This window comes from Microcaecilia unicolor, chromosome 3 (genome assembly GCF_901765095.1).
Source record: "Microcaecilia unicolor chromosome 3, aMicUni1.1, whole genome shotgun sequence".
NCBI classification, from domain to species: domain Eukaryota; kingdom Metazoa; phylum Chordata; class Amphibia; order Gymnophiona; family Siphonopidae; genus Microcaecilia; species Microcaecilia unicolor.
This window is the reverse complement of record NC_044033.1, coordinates 203,588,164-203,607,080: the sequence shown is the minus strand read 5'-3', so window position 1 is coordinate 203,607,080 and position 18,917 is coordinate 203,588,164. Positions and strand designations below refer to the sequence as shown.

The 18,917-nt window shown below is 47.4% G+C and overlaps 2 protein-coding genes across 2 annotated transcripts in view; one reads left to right on the top strand and one right to left on the bottom strand.

The window, feature by feature from the left end:
- AKAP8 (A-kinase anchoring protein 8) overlaps nucleotides 1–3,829 on the bottom strand; it is a 144,553-nt gene extending 140,724 nt beyond the window's left edge. The window contains 1 exon segment of the mRNA XM_030197177.1: nucleotides 3,497–3,829. Coding sequence (XP_030053037.1) covers nucleotides 3,497–3,518 — 22 coding nt within the window. The 5' untranslated portion in view covers nucleotides 3,519–3,829.
- A 61-nt stretch (nucleotides 3,830–3,890) lies between these two features.
- LOC115466130 (A-kinase anchor protein 8-like) overlaps nucleotides 3,891–18,917 on the top strand; it is a 134,960-nt gene continuing 119,933 nt past the window's right edge. Inside the window, exon 1 of the mRNA XM_030197178.1 lies at nucleotides 3,891–3,986. Within this exon, the coding sequence (XP_030053038.1) occupies nucleotides 3,965–3,986 (22 nt within the window). The 5' untranslated portion in view covers nucleotides 3,891–3,964. The remainder of the gene's footprint in view (nucleotides 3,987–18,917) is intronic.

Here is an 18,917-nt window from a genome sequence, read left to right as displayed (position 1 = left end):
CAGTTGAGCTTGCTCATAAAAATTGTGACTTTCTAGAGTGGCTGCCTCTCCCAAAGACATACACCTTTCTAACAAAGGGTAGCCCTTCCCAGCTACATATGGGAGATGGGGAGGAAGGGGGGAGGGACCCGGGGACACCCGAGTTTAACACCCCCAGAGGCTGTAAAAGAAAGGAAAAGAAATTCCTACCTGCCCAGCGTCTAATAGAGAATTCCTAGGCACAGAAGAAGAGGTAGTATTATTGTTGTTGTAATTATGAACCTCTAAAAGAGAAAGAGATAGAGAGAGACTAAAGGGCTCACTTCCTACCTGCTGGGAGACTGAGAAAATACTGAGGCTAAGGTCACATGGCCAGGGCTCCTATTGGCTCTCAAGAGTCAGAGTTTTTCTCAGTCTCCACCTGCTGGTAGGCGAGCACAACCCATCAGTCCAATCCTGGTCCGGTCCGGAGGGACGCTAAGGAATTTGTAGTTTGTGCTCATTTTTCTTCACTGTTATTCTATACAATTCAGATGGCCAGATTTCAGTGAGAATATCCTGTTTCCTGATAGGTTCATCTTAACTGTTGTAGTAATCTGCTTTGGGAAGCCTGGTGTTTATAAAGACGATGGAATATATTGAAATTAAATGGAAGTAGAATTAAACTCTCCTTTCATTGGGGCACATGGAATCACATATTCATCTGTTTTGTAGAAGTTTATATTTTAGATATACAAATGGATTATTTTGTTTTGAACATGTTTCAGGGGCAAGTGGTTTTATAAGTCCAAATAAATATTTTGTTTCATGCAGATCTCTTTTGTTTAAACTTAACTACATGGGCTAGAAGCCCTAATGACATACTGTGCCAAAACTGAAAACAGATAAGAGTTGAAGTTAAAATCAGAAGACATGGGATAAGCTTATCTGGTCCACAGGAGACGGTATGACTATAAAGTTGAAGGCAGTCCCGCAGCAGCAGCCATCTCCATTTGTCATAAACAATAGCAAAGTAGATTTGCATTCTCTCGTTAGGGGTGTGTGGGGGGGGGGGGGGGGGGAGATCTATGTGCAGTTGTGGGGGCTGGTTATTTTCCAAAATATATCTGTCAGTACTCCAGAAGCTGCTTTGTTATTTCCAGTGCTCTATTGTGGATTTCATTGGAGTGCTAGATACCTGCTGTTTTCTTCATGATGACAACAAACATAGTTCTCTATAAAAATACTTGCAAAAGTTTTAATGCCTATGTGTGTCATTTTTTGACAGAAATTAAAGCTTCCCCTGTGAACATATAACAAATTAAATAAGCAAAACAACATTAAAAATTATTGTACCTGCTAGACAGCAGAAACTCTCTTTGCATATACCCAAAACTTTCTGGAAGGGCTGCTTACACCTAGATCCAGCTGTATTCATTGTCTGAGGGGCAGCATACACTTCAATTCAGCTGTTTCTCATGAGAAGGGCCACATGCACACCAGGATCCTGGTGTATTTTCAATGCGAAGGGTGAATACACCAGGATCCTTCACAGACCCTTGAAAGTGTTAGTAGTGACCAAGAAGCAGATGCATCAACCAAACGTTAAAAAATCTAAATCGTTAAAGTCCCTAACGATTTTTAAAAAACGAAGAATGCACAAAAAAAAAAAAGTCACACATGCTCAGATCGGTATTGAAACGTACAATGTATCAAAGAATCACAATACACGTCGGTAATCAGCCCCTAAATCATGCGCAGAGCAGCCAAGCGTTTTGCTGGCTGCTCTGCGCATGCTGCAAATGTCAAAACAAACAAAAAAAAAAAGCCACAACACATACACGTGGCTACCCGGTCAGCAAAATACAAAAACAAAGGATCAGGAGGGGGCAAGGGTGCTCGTCCGGAGCGTACTGTATAGACGGCCTTGCCCCCCCTCCCCCCACGAAAAGCAAAATTCTAGCAGCCCCGGTCCCCCTCCCTTCCTGTTCTTGTTTTGCAAAAGCTAACTCCGCCTCCCATCATTCTTCCGCCCCGTACCCCGCCGCCCCCCCTGAGGTCGACTACACCACTCCCCCCCTCCCTATTACCGACCCGAGCAGCGCCTCTCACCTCTTTCTGAAGCGCTGCACGGGCAAGATCTGTTGTGTTGGTCGCAGAGTCTCCATGACGTCTCTTCGTCCCTGGCCTAGGCCCGCCTCCTTCTGACGTAGGTTACTTACGTCAGAAGGAGGCGGGGCCTAGGCCAGGGAAGAAGAGACGTCATGGAGACTCTGCGACCAACACAACAGATCTTCCTGCCCGTGCAGCGCTTCAGAAAGAGGTGAGAGGCGCTGCTCGGGTCGGTAATAGGGAGGGGGGTCAGCAGGGGCAGGGCACAAGAATGACAGGAGGCGGAGTTAGCTTTTGCAAAGCGGAACAGGAAGGGAGGGGGGGGCCGGGACTGCTAGAATTTCGCTTTCTCGTGTGTGGGGGGGGGGGGGGGAAGTGGCAGACTGGGGAGCAGCGGGGGGGGGGGGGCATGGCTGTCCATACAGGACGCTCCTGATGAGCACCCTTGCCCCCTCCTGATTCTTTTTTTATTTGATGTGTTTTCTGACACGTTTTCTTTAAGCTTAAACACAGCTCTTTTGGACTTATGTAATGCTACGTCCTTTGGACCAATCACAATGCTTTTAGCTCTGCTAATGCGCTGGGATTGGCTCAAAGTTTATTTTTTCACTTTACTATTTTTCCTGGCACAGAGCTGTCCTACCGAGAGGTCCAGACCTCTCGTTAGATTTCCTGCCTTTTTCCTGCGTAAAGGCAATCGGAAAAGGTTAGTGCATCTCGTTTCAATGGGGTTTTTACACTAATTGCTCATCTCCATTCCGTTAGCTGCTAGCTTCCTTGGTAAAAGCCCTTTGATGCGTGCAATGGATCAAAATTTCCTCGTTAGAGGGTCATTAAAGGCTCATTAAGCTTTAATGCATCTGCCTCCGAGTTCAAATCCCATTGCTGCTCCTTATCTTGGGCAAGTCACTTAACCCTCCACTGCCACTTAGATTGTGAGCCCTCCTGGGACAGAAATATCCAGCGAACCTGAATGCAACTCACCTTGAACTACTGAAAAAGATGTGGCACAATTAACACAATTTCACAACAACATTATTTAACATGAAAAACAAGGTTTTTTGGGCGTTAAAGAGCCCTCTTTTGCCGGAAGGAGCGAGGAAAAATTCCCCTTTAAAATCCGGTTCCTTACGTGCAAAAAGGGAGTCGGAAACACCCTTTTGCGAGTACACCAGAAAAGAGAAAGTGGTGCAACGACAAGATCATATTAGCTGCTCAGTACGGTGGTACCACCGTTTTCTCCGCGGGTCCCCAGGCTGCGTCACACCGAGGAGGCCGCAGGTGTAGCGAGACCCCTAAGGAGCACAGCACACCAAGAACAGTACGGGGGGGGGGGGGGGGAACACTAGAACGAACTTTAAAAAAACACAAAGACTTTCGAAAACTAGACAAATAATTACGAGATATGAAGAAGAGTTAACCCGACCTGAGTAGTTGCGAGCGTCCATGGCGTCCTTTTCACTCGCCTCCCACCACGCTCTGCGCACGCGCCTCCTAACCGCCGCCACACAGTCCGCCTCCTTTCCCAACGCTATTGGAGGAACGTCGTAGACCCGGCCTGGTAGCAGCCTATTATCGAAAACGCCAGCGCCAAGTTGCAGATTGGAGAAAGAAAAAAAAAAAAAAGAGGAGGAGGAACCGGTGTGGGGTATACCAATGTCAGTTGTGTGCGTGGGAGAAGTTCAGAATAGAACATAAGAATAATGACAAGCAACTGTCTTGGTATATCCTTAGGAGCTCCTTTTCTTTTCACTTTTTCCCCACGCAGGCGCGTCTCCAATTGCGTTGGGATGGAAGGAGGCGGGGATTTCCGCGTGCTTTCTTTCCCTCTGCGACGGCGGTTTGAAGGCGCGTGCGCACAGCTGAGTGGGGGGCAAAGGAGAAGGAAGACAGTATGGATGCTCGTGCTTACTCAGGTTAGGTTTTCGTGTTTTTATAAGTCTCTCACTAGCTTTCTTTATCCTATATTCATTTTCTTTTTTTTTGTTTGTTTCTACAATGGTAGTACTTATTCGTATTTGGTTGGTTTTTCTGTCAGTTTAGTACCTATCGCGATCGCCTTTGTAAGATATAGGTTTAGGGCCCGTGTTGGACGCGCTGGGAGACGAGAATCTACTGCTGCTCTCGCTGGTTCTCCACTTCTCTCTGTTCTCCGGTTCAGCTACAAAATGGCGTCTCGATTCTTATGTATGTCTCTGCTCTCTTTTGTACGCTGACAATGGGATTGAAGGGGTGGCCTCCTCACCCCGGCCCCCACCCCCAAAATGAAAAGCTATTAGCGTGACTCGTGTACTTTAAGAATAGTTTTATTGTTGGACTTGTGTATATTAGTTGTCTAGTAATTCATTGGTGATGAAGATTGGATTTACAAATGGCGTGATGTGTAGAAAAGCTAAACAAAGAGCCCAAGAACAGGGGGACGTCACATTAGTGCTTCATTAAATAGACCCGACACGATCTGTGTTTCGGCCAAACCACCTGCTTCAGAGGTCTTGTTGTGCAGAAATAGTCATCAAATGCATCAATCAGTAGAAAGATACAATCTTGCTGTGGAGACAGAGGAGTCCTGCAACTGGCGCAGAGCACAAAGGAACAGTGGAAGTGTTCCCTTGCAGTGAGATCCGTTTAATAAAGCATTGATTCATTTGGTGCGTTTTGGATTCTGTCGCCTACGTTTGTGATATTGCGCAACTACCCATATGTGCTGGGCATGATGACAAATTGCTAACCGCTCTGCAGGCGATCCAGTCTTTCAGTGGAATTATTATTATTTATTGCATTTGTATCCCACATTATCCCACCTCTTTACAGGCAGAATGTGGCTTACAATGTGTTATTGTTAGTAGATAGTAAAATAGTAAATAACTGTTAGTGTTAGTTGGAAAGTAGTATCATCGAAGATTAAGCAAATGAGAATAAGTAGAAAACATATTGTTAATAGATCTAGATCGAGATTCGAGTAAGTAGGAATGAGCAGGGGCATTGTTGATGATAGGTAAGGTTGCTTTGTTACATTTCTACTTGTTGATCTTGTTGGTATGCCTTGTTAAATAGGTGAGTTTTCAGAGATTTCTGAAAGTGTTTGTAAGTAGCTTTTAAGCTGCGCGGTAGTGTAGCCTAATGGTTAGTGCAGTGGCCAGAGAACTCCACTCCGAGTCCTACCCTAACCATCTCTGACCTCACGTGCAACTTTCTTCAAATCAATCGCCCTACTTTCTAATTCTTCCTACTATATGTTACAACTTTGCCTTACCCTTCACTACCAATTATAATGTTCTAGTACATATTGTATTGTCATTGCAAGTAGTATACCATGCCATACTTTGTATTCGAATATTTCTACTGCTCTAATTGCCTACTGCTCATGTTTGATCTATTCTTACTGTACACCGCCTTGAGTGAATTCCTTCAAAAAGGTGGTAAATAAATCCTAATAATAAACTAGGGGAACCGGGTTCTATTCCCACTGCAGTTCCTTGTGACTGAGCAAGTCATCTACCCTTCCATTTCCCCAGTACAAATTGTTATAGCACCTTTCTGTCCTTTGAGCCAAAGCACTTTACATATTATATACAAGTCTCATCACCTTACCCTGAAAAACTAATCTACACAGAGCAGCTGATGCAGCTCTAGCCCTGTTGGGATTTTGTGAGATAAATTGCTAATTTCTTGTTTTTATGCAATTTGCTGTGTAGCTTTTATGTGATTTTTATTTCAGTCTTTGTGTTTTGCTTTTGACCTATAATTGTTTTGTTGTATAAACCACTAATAAAAAAGCCCTGTTTCTGACGCAAATGAAACAGGGGCTAGCAATGTTTTCTTCTGTGTGCGTGTGGGAGTGTGTGTGTCTCTGCCCTCTCTCCCCTCCCCCCTCTGAGTCCTTCAGTAAAAAAGCCCTGTTTCTGATGCAAATGAAACGGGGGGGGGGGGGGGGGGTAGCAAGGTTTTCTTCTGTGTGCATGTGGGAGTGTGTGTGTCCCTGCCCTCTGGCCTCTCTCCCCTCCCCCCTCTGAGTCCTTCACTGTTACAGAGCCAGTGATTTGATTTCGTGCTCTGCTGTTTTCCTTCACTGACTGTTTGTGTTACAGAGAGGGCGGGGCAGACACTTCATGGGGAAACCGGATATCTCTCCCCCTTCACACTTCCTTCTGGAGGCTTCATAGAATGTTGGTGTTGCCTTTTATATAGAGAGAAGAGAGATTTTGTAAATGTGCTGTGTCTGCAAGCCCAAAAGCTGAAAAGATGTACCTTATTGTGGGTAGAGGTGAAATAACTGAGTAGCAAACAGTGTGATAAACAGTTTGACTACAGACACCGTGGACTAATACTAAAAGTTGTCTACCTTGTTACTGTACTTCGGCATTTTATTTTTTAACTGGTTAATCTTGTTTATATTTATAGTAGTATCTTCTGATGCTTTCCATGGTAATGCAAGCATTGGGAGTGTAATTCCTTCTTTCAAAAGAGTAGTCATCCCACTCTCTGGGGATTCTGGTATTTCAGATAAGTGTCCCTGCAGGAGCACTTTCACAGCAATTTAAGTACATATTCCTTAGCGTCCCTCCGGACCGGACCAGGATTGGACTGATGGGTTGTGCTCGCCTACCAGCAGAGAGCCAATAGGAGCCCTGGCCATGTGACCTTACTTCAATGTTTAGCTGGCACATGTTGAACATTTCAAAGATTGAATTACCTGATAAAGAAATTGTTGAAAAATTATGGACGGGAAGGAGAGTTTTGGCCTGTGATTACACTAGTCACTATAGGATCATTATTTTGACCTGTTAACTGGGCAGAAAACAATGCTTGGCAATGTTTGAGGTCATTTCCTCCTGTCATGAGTGTGATCTACAGTGTCCACTTGTGGTTGACATTTGGCATGGAGAATAGGCACCCATGAATACTATTTCTGTGCTGCCATACTGGGACAGACTGAAGGTCCATCAAGCCCACATCCTGTTTCCATCAGTGGCCAATCCAGGTTACAAGTACCTGGCAAGATCCCAATACAAAACATTTTATGCTGCTTATCCTAGAAATAAGTAGTGGATTTTCCCCATCAATCTTAATAATGGTTTATGGACTTTTCTTTTAGGAAGCTATCCAAACCTTTTTTTTTTTTTTTAAACCCCGCTAAGCTAACTGCTTTTACCACATTCTCTGACTATGAATTCCAGAGTCTAATTACATGAGTGAATAAATATTTTCTCCAATTTTTTACATTTACTACTTCGTAGCTTCATTACGTGCCCCCTAGTACTAGTATTTTTGGAAAGAGTAATCAAGCGATTCACATCTACCCGTTCCACTCCACTTATTATTTTATAGACCTCTATCATATCTCCTCTCAGCCATCTTTTCTGCAATCTGAAAAGCCCTAGCCACTTTGCCTTTTCTCACAGGGACGTCATCCCATCCCCTTTATCATTTTTGTTACCCTTCTCTGTACCTTTTCTAATTCCACTATATCTTTTTTAAGATGTGGTGACCAGAATTGCACATAGTATTTGAGATGTGGTCGCACCATGGAGCTATACAAAGGGAAAGGGGAATGGGACTTGATATACCGCCTTTCTGTGTTTTTTTGTAACTACATTCAAAGAGGTTTACATAGCATATACAGGTACTTATTTGTACCTGGGGCAATGGAGGGTTAAGTGACTTCCCCAGAGTCACAAGGAGCTGCAGTGGGAATCGAACCTAGTTCCCCGTTATCAGAGTCCGCTGCACCAACCACTAGGCTACTCCTCCATTATAACGTCCTCATTTTTGTTTACCTAACATTCTATTTGCTTTCTTAGCTGCTGCTGCTGCACACTGAGCAGAGGGTTTCAATGTATCAACAATGACCCTTTACACTCAATTTGTGAACTAATGGAAAATATTAGGAGAATGAAATTTTATATTCAAAAACCTTATGTTGATAAGTTGCTGTGTGCAAAGTTTCATGTTTATCACACCTTTTATTTCCAGAGATATAAAAAGCCAAACTTTATAAGTTTTTCATGCCGCAAATTTTTCGGACCAAGTTTTCTACATGGAAATCGCTCGTGAAGATTTTTTTTATTATTTTGTTTAATAGAGCGCAAAACGTTGTACAAAATATTGCCGGAGATACAGTGTCTCAAAGTTGCTAAAATCTCGGAGTCATACCATAGAAGGCTGCAGTATGGGGTCAAACAGATTACTATATCTCAGCAAGTATTGCATCGGCGAACGTAAAACCATCGAAATCATTGATGGTCGCGCAGGGACCACCAGACCACTTGACATGGAATGTTTCTCAAGAGAGAAGAAAGAAATTCCTAGATATGAGAGAAGAGACGAAGTCCATGGGTGCAACTTGCTTGCTAGCATACCCTTGTAAATGTATAGTAAAATATCTTGGAATTAAGTATGCTTTCTTTCTCCGAGGACAAGCAGGCTGCTTGTTCTCACTGATGGGTGACGTCCACGGCAGCCCCTCCAATCGGAACACTTTACTAGCAAAGGCCTTTGCTAGTCCTCGCGCGCCCACGCGCACCGCGCATGCGCGGCCGTCTTCCCGCCCGAACCGGCTCGTGTTCGTCAGTCTTTTTTTGTCCGCGCTCGGTACGGTCGTGTTTACGCCGTTCGCGCCCCTTAAGTTGACCTCGCGCGTCTTTTTTTACTTTTCGCTAAAAAAAAAAAAAAGGATTTCGGAAGAAGGCCTGTTAGGTCTTTTTCCCCTTCCTCTATTTCCAGTTTTTGCCCCGTTAAGTTCTCTTTCGGTTTCGGGTAGGCCCTTTTGAGGCCTCGAGTCGAATTTTTTTCTCCCCCTCTTTTTGGTGCCTTACCGCAATTACGAGTTTTGATTTCGCCGGCGTGATTTTTCCGCCCATGTCATCGAAGTGTCCCAGCGGCTTCAAGAAATGCACCCAGTGCGCCCGGGTAATCTCGCTCACTGACAGGCACGCGTCGTGTCTTCAGTGTCTGGGGGCTGGGCACCGCCCGCAGGCCTGTAGTCTTTGCGCCCTTTTACAGAAAAGGACTCAGGTAGCGAGATTGGCCCAGTGGAACGTTTTGTTCTCGGGCTCTTCATCGGCACCGGGAATATTGAGTGCGTCGACGGTGTCAAGACCTCCGTCCTCGGCCGCGACTGCATCGAGGCATCGGCCCTCTGCGTCGGGGCCGAGACATCGGAAGGCTGCGTTGGTGTCGGTGGTACCAGGTCCTCCACTAGTGCTGATGTTGTCGGAGAGTGGTGCTTCGACTGGAGTGCAGGTGAGGGCTGTCCATTCCCCTGCTGGTGGTGGTGAGCCTTCGGGTGGGTCTCCCCCTACCCTGAGGGCTCCTGTGGTACAGCCCCCCGAGACCGACCTTCTTCGGCCTCGGCCCCGAGAAAGCGACGGCTGGATTCTACGTCCTCCTCGTCAGTACCGGGAAGCTCCGGTGACATGCTTCGTTTGAAAAAGTCAAAGAAGCATCGACACCGGTCCCCTTCCCGTGTCGGTACCGAGAGCTCTAGGTCGCCGAGGGAGTCGGCACCCAGTAGGCATCGGCACCGGGAGGACCGCTCACCCTCTGTTCAGGAGGTGTCGATGCGCTCCACCTTGGACAGCCCGGAACAGACTCTGACATCAACACCTGCATCGGCTTCCATGTCTTTCTCCACAGCCGCTCTGCACGAGAGTCTCCGGGCCGTTCTCCCAGAGATCCTGGGAGAGCTGTTGCGCCCTTCCCCTCCGGTACCGGGGGTGCTTGCGCCACCGGTACCGTCGAGCGAGGCGCCGGCTGGCCCCTTGCCCGGGGTGAGGTCTCCGACATCGGTGCCGCTTGCTGTACCGACTGTGGTCGCCTCCCAGGAAGGCTCCCCGACGACGTTGGCGGAGGGAGCTTCGCTGGTGCGGGCGAGGGAGTCTACCTCTCGACGCTCCCACCGTGGCCGTGGTTTCACGGAGTCGAGCCGGGCACGGCTTCAGACACAGGTCTGTGAACTTGTCTGATACCGATGGTGAGGCCTCGTGGGAGGAGGAGGACATCAGATATTTCTCTGACGAGGAGTCTGATGGCCTTCCTTCTGATCCCACTCCCTCCCCTGAAAGGCAGCTTTCTCCTCCCGAGAGTCTGTCTTTTGCGGCCTTTGTGTCCGGGAGATGTCTACGGCCATCCCCTTCCCGGTGGTTGTGGAGGACGAGCCCAGGGCTGAAATGTTTGAGCTCCTGGACTATCCTTCTCCACCTAAGGAAGCGTCCACAGTACCCATGCATCATGTCCTAAAAAAGACATTGCTGGCGAACTGGACCAAGCCACTAAGTAATCCCCACATTCCCAAGAAGATCGAGTCCCAGTACCGGATCCATGGGGACCCAGAGCTCATGCGCACTCAGTTGCCTCACGACTCTGGAGTTGTGGATTTGGCCCTAAAGAAGGCTAAGAGTTCTAGGGAGCATGCTTCGGCGCCCTCGGGCAAGGACTCTAGAACAGACTCCTTTGGGAGGAAGGCCTACCATTCTTCTATGCTCGTGGCCAAAATCCAGTCTTACCAGCTCTACACGAGCATACACATGCGGAACAATGTGCGGCAGTTGGCGGGCTTGGTGGACAAGCTCCCCCCTGAGCAAGCCAAGCCATTTCAGGAGGTGGTCAGGCAGCTGAAGGCGTGCAGAAAATTCCTGGCCAGAGGGGTGTATGACACCTTTGATGTTGCGTCCAGGGCCGCTGCTCAAGGTGTGGTGATGCGCAGACTCTCATGGCTGCGTGCCTCCGACCTGGATAATAGGATCCAGCAGCGGATTGCGGACTCGCCTTGCCGTGCGGATAATATTTTTGGAGAGAAGGTCGAACAGGTGGTAGAGCATCTCCACCAGCGGGATACCGCTTTCGACAAGTTCTCCTGCCGGCAGCCTTCAGCTTCTACCTCCACAGGTAGACGTTTTTATGGGGGAAGGAAGACTGTTCCCTACTCTTCTGGTAAGCGTAGGTACAATCCTCCTTCTCGACAGCCTGCGGCCCAGGCTAAGCCCCAGCGCTCGCTCTCGTCAGCAGCGTGCGACTCAGCAAGGCCCCTCGGCTCCCCAGCAAAAGCAAGGGACGAGCTTTTGACTGGCTCCAGCAGAGCATAGCCGACATCCAAGTGTCAGTGCCGGGCGACCTGCCGGTCGGAGGGAGGTTGAAAGTTTTTCACCAAAGGTGGCCTCTCATAACCTCCGATCAGTGGGTTCTTCAAATAGTCCGGCAAGGATACACCCTCAATTTGGCTTCCAAACCTCCAAATTGTCCACCAGGAGCTCAGTCTTACAGCTTCCAACACAAGCAGGTACTTGCAGAGGAACTCTCCGCCCTTCTCAGCGCCAATGCGGTCGAGCCCGTGCCATCCGGGCAGGAAGGGCTGGGATTCTATTCCAGGTACTTCCTTGTGGAAAAGAAAACAGGGGGGATGTGTCCCATCCTAGACGTAAGGGCCCTGAACAAATATCTGGTCAAGGAAAAGTTCAGGATGCTTTCCCTGGGCACCCTTCTCCCCATGATTCAGGAAAACGATTGGCTATGCTCTCTGGACTTGAAGGACGCCTACACGCACATCCCGATACTGCCAGCTCACAGACAGTATCTACGATTTCAGCTCGGCACACGTCACTTCCAGTACTGTGTGCTACCCTTTGGGCTCGCCTCTGCGCCCAGAGTGTTCACGAAGTGCTTGGCTGTAGTAGCAGCGGCACTTCGCAGGCTGGGGGTGCACGTGTTCCCATATCTCGACGATTGGCTGGTGAAGAACACATCCGAGGCAGGAGCTCTACAGTCCATGCAGATGACTATTCGCCTCCTGGAGCTACTGGGGTTTGTGATAAATTACCCAAAGTCCCATCTTCTCCCAGTGCAGAGACTCGAATTCATAGGAGCTCTGCTGGATTCTCGGACAGCTCGTGCCTATCTCCCAGAGGCGAGAGCCAACAACTTGTTGTCCCTCGTCTCGCGGGTGCGAGCGTCCCAGCAGATCACAGCTCGGCAGATGTTGAGATTGCTGGGCCACATGGCCTCCACAGTTCATGTGACTCCCATGGCCCGCCTTCACATGAGATCTGCTCAATGGACCCTAGCTTCCCAGTGGTTTCAGGCTGCTGGGGATCTAGAAGACGTGATCCACTTGTCCACGAGTTTTCTCAAATCCCTGTATTGGTGGACGATTTGGTCCAATTTGTCTCTGGGACGACCTTTTCAAATTCCTCAGCCACAAAAAGTGCTGACTACGGATGCGTCTCTCCTGGGGTGGGAAGCTCATGTCGATGGGCTTCACACCCAGGGAAGCTGGTCCCTCCAGGAACGCGATCTGCAGATCAATCTCCTGGAGTTACGAGCGGTCTGGAACGCTCTGAAGGCTTTCAGAGATCGGCTGTCCCACCAAATTATCCAAATTCAGACAGACAACCAGGTTGCCATGTATTACATCAACAAGCAGGGGGGCACCGGATCTCACCCCCTGTGTCAGGAAGCCGTCAGCATGTGGCTCTGGGCTCGCCGTCACGGCATGTTGCTCCAAGCCACATATCTGGCAGGCGTAAACAACAGTCTGGCCGACAGGTTGAGCAGGATTATGCAACCTCACGAGTGGTCGCTCAATTCCCATGTAGTGCGACAGATCTTCCAGGTGTGGGGCACCCCCTTGGTTTATCTCTTTGCATCTCGAGCCAACCACAAAGTCCCTCAGTTCTGTTCCAGGCTTCAGGCCCATGGCAGACTGGCATCGGATGCCTTCCTCCTGGACTGGGGGGAGGGTCTGCTGTATGCTTATTCTCCCATACCTCTGGTGGGGAAGACTTTGTTGAAACTCAAGCAAGACCGAGGCACCATGGTTCTGATTGCTCCTTTTTGGCCGCGTCAGATCTGGTTCCCTCTTCTTCTGGAGTTGTCCTCCGAAGAACCGTGGAGATTGGAGTGTTTTCCGACCCTCATCACACAGGACGAAGGGGCGCTTCTGCATCCCAACCTCCAGTCTCTGGCTCTCACGGCCTGGATGTTGCCTCTTTGGGTCTGTCAGAGGGTGTCTCTCGCATCTTGCTTGCGTCCAGGAAAGATTCCACTAAGAGGAGTTACTTCTTTCTATGGAGGAGGTTTGCCGTCTGGTGTGACAGCAAGGCCCTAGATCCTCGCTCTTGTCCTACACAGACCCTGCTTGAATACCTTCTGCACTTGTCTGAGTCTGGTCTCAAGACCAACTCTGTAAGGGTTCACCTTAGCGCAATTAGTGCATACCATTACCGTGTGGAAGGTAAGCCGATCTCAGGACAGCCTTTAGTTGTTCGCTTCATGAGAGGTTTGCTTTTGTCAAAGCCCCCCGTCAAGCCTCCTACCGTGTCATGGGATCTCAATGTCGTTCTCACCCAGCTGATGAAACCTCCTTTTGAGCCACTGAACTCCTGCCATCTGAAGTACTTGACCTGGAAGGTCATTTTCTTGGTGGCAGTTACTTCAGCTCGTAGAGTCAGTGAGCTTCAGGCCCTGGTAGCTCAGGCTCCTTACACCAAATTTCATCATAACAGAGTAGTCCTCCGCACTCACCCTAAGTTCTTGCCAAAGGTTGTGTCGGAGTTCCATCTGAACCAGTCAATTGTCTTGCCAACATTCTTTCCCCGTCCGCATTCCTGCCCTGCTGAACGTCAGCTGCACACATTGGACTGCAAGAGAGCATTGGCCTTCTATCTGGAGCGGACACAGCCCAACAGACAGTCCGCCCAATTGTTTGTTTCTTTTGATCTCAACAGGAGGGGAGTGGCTGTGGGGAAACGCACCATATCCAATTGGCTAGCAGATTGCATTTCCTTCACTTACGCCCAGGCTGGGCTGGCTCTTGAGGGTCATGTCACGGCTCATAATGTTAGAGCCATGGCAGCGTCGGTAGCCCACTTGAAGTCAGCCACTATTGAAGAGATTTGCAAAGCTGCGACATGGTCATCTGTCCACACATTCACATCTCATTACTGCCTGCAGCAGGATACCCGACGCGACAGTCGGTTCGGGCAGTCAGTGCTTCAGAATCTGTTCGGGGTTTAGGATCCAACTCCACCCCCCTAGGCCCATGTTTATTCTATTCCAGGCTTCACTCTCAGTTAGTTGGATAAGTTGTTAGGTCAATCTCAGTTATGTCCTCGCCATTGCGAGGCCCAATTGACCATGTTTGTTGTTTTGAGTGAGCCTGGGGGCTAGGGATACCCCATCAGTGAGAACAAGCAGCCTGCTTGTCCTCGGAGAAAGCGAATGCTACATACCTGAAGAAGGTATTCTCCGAGGACAGCAGGATGATTGTTCTCACAAACCCGCCCGCCTCCCCTTTGGAGTTGTGTCTTCCCTTGTCTTTGTCTTGCTACATATTGGACTGACGAACACGAGCCGGTTCGGGCGGGAAGACGGCCGCGCATGCGCAGTGCGCGAGGGCGCGCGAGGACTAGCAAAGGCCTTTGCTAGTAAAGTGTTCTGATTGGAGGGGCTGCCGTGGACGTCACCCATCAGTGAGAACAATCAGCCTGCTGTCCTCGGAGAATACCTTCTACAGGTATGTAGCATTCGCTTTACACCAGATCAATTAAGAGCTTTCATAGACCTGAAAAGGGTATCAGAGCTATAATATCAGTAAGGCTTAAAAGATGATGTGTGTGGGCATGAAGCCTTTCCTCTGTTTTACCTTTTTTCCTTTCTTTGATCTCCCTGATTTATTCTCTACTCCCTCCCCCCCCCCCCCCCCCCCCCCCATTTTTGTGGTCTAAGGAAGGGACAAAAGTAACTTATTTTGTTTTTCTGTTGATTCATCTCTGTGAAAGAGTGTATGTGTTAAATCTTTATCTGACTTCTTTTGATTCCTGTATTACATGTAACAAGATTATTGCTTGTGTAATAGTGTTAAATGCATAAATAAAAAAAAAATAACGTGTGTCGCTTATAATCTAGGTGGTTCACAGAAATAACATCCATAACATGCTTTTTGGGCCAGGGTCAACAATTTAAATTTTATCTTATACAATATTGGCAGCCAGTGATACTTCAAAACATATGGGGTAATGTGAACCATCCCCTAATAATATTAATACCACTTTCTTGTCATCAGCAGCAGATGAATCCATTAACTGATGGGTTGTATCCGCCTACCAGCAGGTGGAGATAGAGAACACTGAAAAACCATGGTGCCTCTTGGACGGCTAGCCCCAACTGCCTTCAGTATTTCTCTATCTCCCAACAATTCTCTGCGGGTGCAAGTGGCAGCATTATCATGCTATCGAGGGAAAGTCGCTAGCTTGTCCCTTGCTGCTCATCCGGACATTGCCTGATTTCTCAGAGGGGTGCTTAGGCTCCGTCCTACTGTCTGGTTGCCCTGTCCAGCCTGGAACCTGGGGATGGTTTTGAAGGCTCTCCAGTGTTCGCCCTTCGAGCCGCTTAAGCGAGCTTTCTTTGACAGCCTCTGGGGTGTTAAACTCGGGGGCCCCGAGTCCCTCCCCCTTCCTCCCCATTGCCCTTGCTTAGTTGGGAAGGGCCTACCCTTTCGTTGGAAAGGTGTACTGCCATTATTACTTTTAAAACAAGTAATATAGGAAACAAAACAGCATTAAAAGCAAATGTCCTTTTCTTTCCCCTCAGTTATAACGAGCATCGGTTGTGCTCTATGGGTCTTGTGGACTGCACGAAAGCAAATAAATATTTCAGGGAGCGGTTTTTTCATGTTGGGTTTTTTCTTGCCCTTTTTTCCTCGCATTTTCCCAGCGGGGGTTCTTCAAAAAAAAAAAAAAAAAAGGTGCGAAGCGGTGTTCAGGGCACAGGGAGCTATGCTATGGTGGTCACGCTTCCCTGTTGTTTTTTTCTTCAGCGCTGGAGCGTCAGTTCCTGAGCCTCGTGTAAGTCCTCGGCAACGCAGAATTTTTAGTAGGTGTTTCCTTAGCGTCCCTCCGGACCGGACCAGGATTGGACTGATGGGTTGTGCTCGCCTACCAGCAGGTGGAGACTGAGAAAAAACTCTGACTCTAGAGAGCCAATAGGAGCCCTGGCCATGTGACCTTAGCCTCAGTATTTTCTCAGTCTCCCAGCAGGTAGGAAGTGAGCCCATTAGTCTCTCTCCTTTTCTCTTTAGATATTACAGATATTTGTGATAATTCTTCTGTGCCTGGAATCTTATTTAGAGGCTTGACAGGGTTTCCTTTCTCTTCTTTCTTTGACAGCCTCGGGGGTGTTAAACTCGGGTGTCTCGAGTCCACCCCCCTTCCTCCCCATCTCCCTGGCTTAGCAGGGAAGGGCCGTCCCTTTCTCTGGAAAGGTGTACCGTCTTTGGGAGAGGCAGCCACTTTTAACAGGTAGCTGCTTTAAAAGAATTAAATCAAATAAAAGGAAATTCAAAGAAGCAGCCTTTCTTTCCCCAGACTTCTAACGAGCAGGCAGCTCCAGTGTTTTATTATGATTGAGGGGTTATAAAAAAAAAAAAAAAAAACAGAAGAAAATAATTCAGTATCTGTGACTTTAAACAGCGATTTTTCTCATCAGATTTAATTTCCTCCATTTTCTTGCGTTTTGGCGGCGGCAGTTTAAACAAATGAAGAAAAAAAAAAAAAAGAAATGTGCGAACCGCGTAAGCGCGGCCACCTGTTTTTTCCGATATGGCTTAAAAGTTCAAACAGCTGCTGTCGGTCAGCATCGCGCAGTTCACGCAGCCGGAACGTGTAAATTTTGCTCTCCCTTCAAGGTTTCTTCGGGTCCGGTGCTGCCTCCGGTTTTTTCGGGGCCTTTTTCGCCGGCTGTTGTTTCTTCGCCGTTCCACTGGGCTCCGCTTGTTCGGAGGTGTCGGGCGCGCTGTCGACGATCGCCACAGGGCCAGTGGAGCGAACGGCGGCCATTTTGTTTCTCCCTCCATCTTATCAGTCGGGGATCTCTCTGCTGAAGGTAAGGCTGCAGTTCATAGAGCAGTTCGGCTCCAAGATGTGTACACTTTTGTATGTGCTGAACGGCGTATTCTAAAATGCTCTTCACATCAGCAGGCAATATTTGGTTGAAAGGGGGCTCCTTTCATATATGAATATATAACAAGCTTTTCTTCTTTTAAATTTCTATGTATCACGGGGCTGTTAACACTACTTTTTTCTGGTGCTCAGTCATTTTTCATTGCCTGGTGGAAAATCTACATCTTATCATAATATCATAATTCATTTCAAGCATTTTCCTCAATAGCTGTAGTATTATACAGTGTTTTAAGAACTTTAGAAACTTTCTCTATAGGCATAGAGTAAATTTCTGTCTTTCTCATTCCCTGGTGAATAGGACTACATTGTCTAAGAGTCAATTGATTGGTACTTTGCAATTCTGACCATAATATATTAGTTCCTTTCAAGCATTTTACTCCATGCCTATGATGTTATATAGTGTTTTAAGAACTTAACAGACACTCTCAATGGCTGTAGTGTTATACAGTGTTTTCTTTTTCCGACTTTAAGAAGCCTTCTCTAGAGGCATACACTATATTGTTCAGATGCCATGGGGATATATCAGCTCTTTCATATTCTCTGAGGGACAGTCCTGTCTACCAAGCTCCCAATCACTCAGCTGCCTTAGCAGGCATGCTTTATTCATGTCTTCCCTTCTTTTCCAACTGCCTTGAAGCCTCTCATTTTTCATTTTAGCTTTCTTCTGGTTTTTACAGGACATATGGTCACTTAGAGAATAAAGTCATCCTTTCACTTAAAGATAGTGGACGGTCCTCAAACCATCTACTCGTGTTTGTCTCTACTCTATCAGTGCAGCATTGGCAGATTATAAACATCCTGGTTTGGTCCAGTATGCCTATACATACCATCTGCTATCTCTTCCTCTTCCTTAGAGACCTGATGTTATATCAAGCTTTCTTGAATTCAGATACAGTCTTGTCTACACTGCCTTCACCAAGTGGCTGTGGCACAACTTCACTTTTTTCGTTACAGGTAATTTCCAAGTTTGTCCTTTTTCATTTTCATTCTATGCGCCTTCACTCCAGAGTGTTCTTTCAATTGGAAGGGGATTCACTCACTTCCTGTGTATTTATACCATAGGTACATAAGTATGGTTATGCTGGGTAAGGCCTAAAGTCCATCAAGTCCAGCATTCATATCTAATGGGCATAGGTACATAAGTTTTGCCATTCTGGGGAAGCTCAAATGTCCACCTTTCTACAGCCAGAACAGCATTAAAGAAGAGAAAAAAAAAACCTCTCACGAGAGTATCGAACAGAAATCTCTGCTCCAAAAGCAAGGCTTTGCAGTAATTCTGCAAACTAACGCATACAATATTTGCCATGGCTGTTCACCACTAGGAACACCGGGGACCCTGGGCCTAGGTTAGGTGTTTTAACCTGAAACAAGCTCAACATTCATATCTATTGGGTGTGAGTCTGGTACTACTACTACTTAACATTTCTAGAGCGCTACTAGGGTTACGCAGCGCTGTACAAATTAACAAAGAAGGACGTTCCCTGCTCAAAGGAGCTTACAATCTACATCTCAGTGAGGGAGGACGCATGACCGTGGTACGTGGATTAGGGAGATCCAAGAAATTACAGGCCGGTGAATCAGACGTTCATACTGGGACAATTTTTTTCTGTCCAGAGCGTACTACCATAGCTGGTGGACTCCTATATTCAGAACTTTCTATATTCAGAACTTACCCAACTATGGAACGCCATAGAGATAGGGTTGGAGTTTGTAGCCCTATTTAACTGGTGTCCTTGGTCACCCTTTCTCTTCTCCTCAGGATCCAGAGAATGGCTAGTTTTTTGCTTATGCATTAACTACTACTACTACTTAACATTTCTAGAGCGCTACTAGGGTTACGCAGCGCTGTACAATTTAACAAAGAGAGACAGTCCCTGCTCAAAGAGCTTACAATCT